General features: G+C 32.6%; 1 protein-coding gene across 1 annotated transcript; it reads right to left on the minus strand.

Moving 5' to 3' along the window:
- Nucleotides 1–2,159: 2,159 nt before the first annotated feature.
- On the minus strand, nt 2,160–4,292 carry LOC107030948. The gene has a single exon (XM_015232166.2). The coding sequence runs from the start codon at nt 4,139–4,141 to the stop codon at nt 2,411–2,413; it is 1,731 nt and encodes a 576-aa protein (XP_015087652.1). The 5' UTR covers nt 4,142–4,292; the 3' UTR covers nt 2,160–2,410.
- Nucleotides 4,293–4,382: the final 90 nt, after the last annotated feature.

The raw sequence follows: 4,382 nt of genomic DNA on the forward strand, positions 1-4,382 counted from the left end.
TATAAATATTTACACTTTTCTAAAACACAAACAAAAAAACAATTTGATTAATTAATCCTTATGTATTGTACTTATTAGTTCCATCAATTTTATGGGAAAACAAAAAAAATATATTATGGTGAAATTAAATATAATTCTAGAATAAAATTTATGGAACTAAAGAAAGAAATTTCGATTAATGGGGGATTATTAGATATTTAACCTATGATATGACATTTTTATTGTAATATATTTAAAAATTGTTAATTTATTTGTTATAATTTTTTATAATTCGCATTTTTTTAGTGTGATTGAAGAAAATAATAACTTTGAGATTATTAATTTGAAAAGGATTTTAAAATAATAATATGACAATGGACTTCCCAAGTATTGAATTGGGAGTATTGATGATTGATGGATGAAGTGGAGGTTCACATTTGGACTTTTGTGTGATTAGAAGGTGTCACCTAAATTTAAAGGCAAGTTATAAAGAGTGACTATGTTGTATAGAACAAAATGTTGATTCATTCGAGAACTCTTATATTCAAAATGTGGAAGTCACGGAGATGAGAATATTATGATGGATAAATAGGTATACTATGAGAGATAGGAATAAATTAAAGTGATAACATTCGAGATAAGGTAGGAGCGACTTTAATGGAATACAAGATGTGAAAAGTGAGATTGAGATAATTCAGACATGTGATGAGAACTACACAGATGCCCTAGTGCAAAGGTATGGAGGTTGACTATGGATGAATTCAAAAGATGCAGAGGTAACATCGAAGAAATATAAGGGGGAGATGATTAATTCATAAGTTGCAGAGGTAGACCGGAGAAATATAAGACAAAGGTAATTAAACTGGACATGACATATTGTTGCAGCTTACCAAGAACATGACCATAATTATAAAGGTTTAGAGGACACAAATTAGGGTAGAAGGTTAATAGGAATGAGGGAATTTCTATTAGTAAGTAGGAGTGTATTGGCTTGTTTCCCTTACGAATAGGTGTAGTACTATTCTTGTACTTTTTTGTTTTTCCATTTATTTTACCATGTATTATTTTGTCTAGTTCGATTGTAGAATTATTGTTGTAGTACTATTCTGCTATCAATTATTATTTTTGTTATTTTATAGTCTCTTATACTTTCATTATGTATTTTTCTAAATTATTTTGTCTTGAGCTAAGGGTCTATTGGGAACCTCTCTTCGACTCTATCTCACCTATATAAAATTTTACTTGCATTCTATTTTCTCTAGACCCAATCTATCTCGACTATTATAGGTATATTTTTGTTATTGTTGAGTTGGGAGTATTGAGTATATCCCTTAGATCACTAGGATGTGACATTATATTTTTGTCATTCAAACTTTGATACCAAAATTAAATTAAATTTACGAAAAAATTATGATACTGAATATAAATTGAAAAATTCACAAAAAAATCTAAAGTTATTTGAATTTCAAAATTTGTAAATAAGAAACATCAATTGTTGAATTTTTGTAAGTAGAACCCACAAAACACACTCATAAGTCATATATGTGGGGAAACATGTTTGTGATTTTGACAAATATATATTAGACAGCACATGATTTATCTTGTCCATAAAAATGATTTTTGGGACCAAAAAGTTTGAACTAAATTGAAAACTCAACTCACATGTAGATGAGAATAGGGTAAAGATTTTTAAAAAATGGGGATGAAAGAATTAGATCAGGTCTATTCATATGGATCAGTTTAAACTTATATATTGTTTGGAATATACTTTAGAAAATAAATTATAATTATAAATAAAATATATGAAGAAATATGAATATTTTATTGATAAATATATGTATAGGTAAATTATGTTCATTTAGATTTTTCTTCTCATAATATTTCTCCATGATTCGAAGCGGTTAGTGACGTATTTCTCGAACTAGGATTTGCTCTTTTTATGAATATTTCATGAATTTGCGGAATATTCAAGATGTCTTTTTTAAGGGATCCTTATATAAGTATGAACTAGTATAGTTTAAGGTTGAGTTTAAACCTCCAAGAATCCTAATTAAAATTAAACACACCATCTGAAAGAGCTCTTTGCATTTTCATAAAGTAGAGAAAATAATGAACTAACAAGAATCTAATTCAAAACATACCATCTGAAAGAGCTCTTTGCATTTTCATTAAGCAGAAAATGTACAATCAATCAATTCGTATTTATTAAAATAACACATGTTAAGTCCTTTACTTCAATAGGCACATATGTATATTGGCCTATACTAGATCTAATATATGACCTACAACTTGGAAGAAAATTCATAAAACATAACATCATAAAATGCAAAAATATCACCAAATTTGCTGTATCAATAATTGTTTGAAATTGGATGCATCTCAGAACAAACTAAAGCCAATGTGAGCACTTAGCATCACCATATTCCACCTTCTATCTTGCACATAACGCGTTGAGCAGCACGTGACCAAGCATAACGTCCACAAAGTATTGGTGCCCAATCTGACCATCCATCCACTTCCGCTTGACAGGAAAACGACCATAATGCATCCCGTCATTGCATCTGTTGTCATAGTGCCACGGATAAGTCATGTCGAAATCATCAATAACATGATCAACCAAACCATACGCCTTAAACTTATCCAACACTACCCCATTGTAGGCCTCCATTTTACTTGGATTGAATCCTAATGTTCTAGCAAATCCACCTGTGGCTATTGTGGTCCTGTATATGACTCCGGGGGGTCTCAACCCTCTCTGTCGTACCCCATCAAGTACCTCAGCCCAGAACGATGCAGCATAGTCAACAGCTTCAATGAATTGCTTAATATTAGACCAATGCAGTCCATCATGTAAGCCCGAATTCATGATCATAGTGTCTGGAACAACATGCCCCGAGAAGTACCCTGTCAAAAGTTCTCTGTAGTTTGCATCTGTTAACGAATTCAACCCTTGATTATTCTGTGTTGCATTAGGATGCCCGTTATAAATACTAGTAAATCGAACTATTTGTGATGGATTCTTCGGGTTGCTGATGTTCAAATCACTTCTTCTTTGAACCTCCTTTACATCATTCACATCTAAAATGAAATTAACAATGTTTCTCACCGTATCACAATGATTCGAATCACCCCACCAGAAAATCCAACGATCATTCAAACAATTCCATGCTTCTTCACTTGAGAACATTTTGAATGAACAATGTGTCGAATACACCCAACCATTGCTCTCTAAGGACCCCAATGGACCATCACACCATGGTTTTTGGCAAGGAAAATTTGGTTTTTGACATCTATAACGTCCATCATTGCTAATTAGGCAGCTATCATTCTTGACATGACGAGTCCATCGACCAGACCACACATCTCTAACAAGATCTAACTTCTTACATTGAGATATTTCAGGTAATTCAACAACAGACTTGGAGAATTTGATTGGGATCACGCGTAAAACCTTGTCAAATGCAAATCTTTCAGGCCAAAACCTCAACCCTTCATAATGTCGAAATAGTAGGATGATTGTAAGATTGTAATCCCCTGAAAAATCAGGGTGGACTTGTAGGGAAAACAGATAAGTACCATTGCCAAAATCTTTAATAGGAGGTCTAGACTTCCATGTTTCACCAGCAATATCAGTTTCAAGATAATCACCACCCGAACAACGAGGTTTCCCAGAATCATACAATGCATGGAATACAAATTCATGAATATCCCCAGTTGATAACTCAACGTTCTCGCGACCATCCAAAGCAGGGATTATTACATCCACAGTTCTTGATCCTCTACACAGCTCACCACCAGGTGCCAACAACTTGGTAAGAAGACTCGACGAATAGTTTGCTTCTAATTCAGCTGAAATCCACCTACAAACTCTTGTACTTGAAGTTTGTTCCTTATTCGACAAATTTGTCACCATCTCAAGACTGAAATCAGGGGCATGAACTTGATTCAGGTAAGTATTTAACCAAAAATTGTAATACTTGATAACATTGGTAAATTTGAAATCTGGACTAAACTTACCTGAACTACCCACATTGACACTATCAATCTCCCACACAATCAAGATTCCAAAAAAAAAAATCATCGTCAATATCTTAAACCACCATCGAATCTTGGGGCTATTTGATCTTATAACCCAACCAAAATTTGCAGATTTCTCAAACATATTGCCAGTGCTGACACCAATATACCAAAATTCAACCAACAGAACAACACAACCCACCAAGAATCTTGAAAAACTTTCACTTTATTGGCTTAAAAAGACTAACTTTTTGCCACAAATCTTTTCGATTAATATCAGAAAATGTTTTAATTTGATTTTGTATGTTATCTAATACATATATGTTTCATATTTGTACATCTTATTTAATGTTAAATGCACTTGATTAGAGAGCATGTATCTTGAT

Source organism: Solanum pennellii, chromosome 1 (genome assembly GCF_001406875.1).
Source record: "Solanum pennellii chromosome 1, SPENNV200".
Classification (NCBI taxonomy): Eukaryota; Viridiplantae; Streptophyta; class Magnoliopsida; order Solanales; family Solanaceae; genus Solanum; species Solanum pennellii.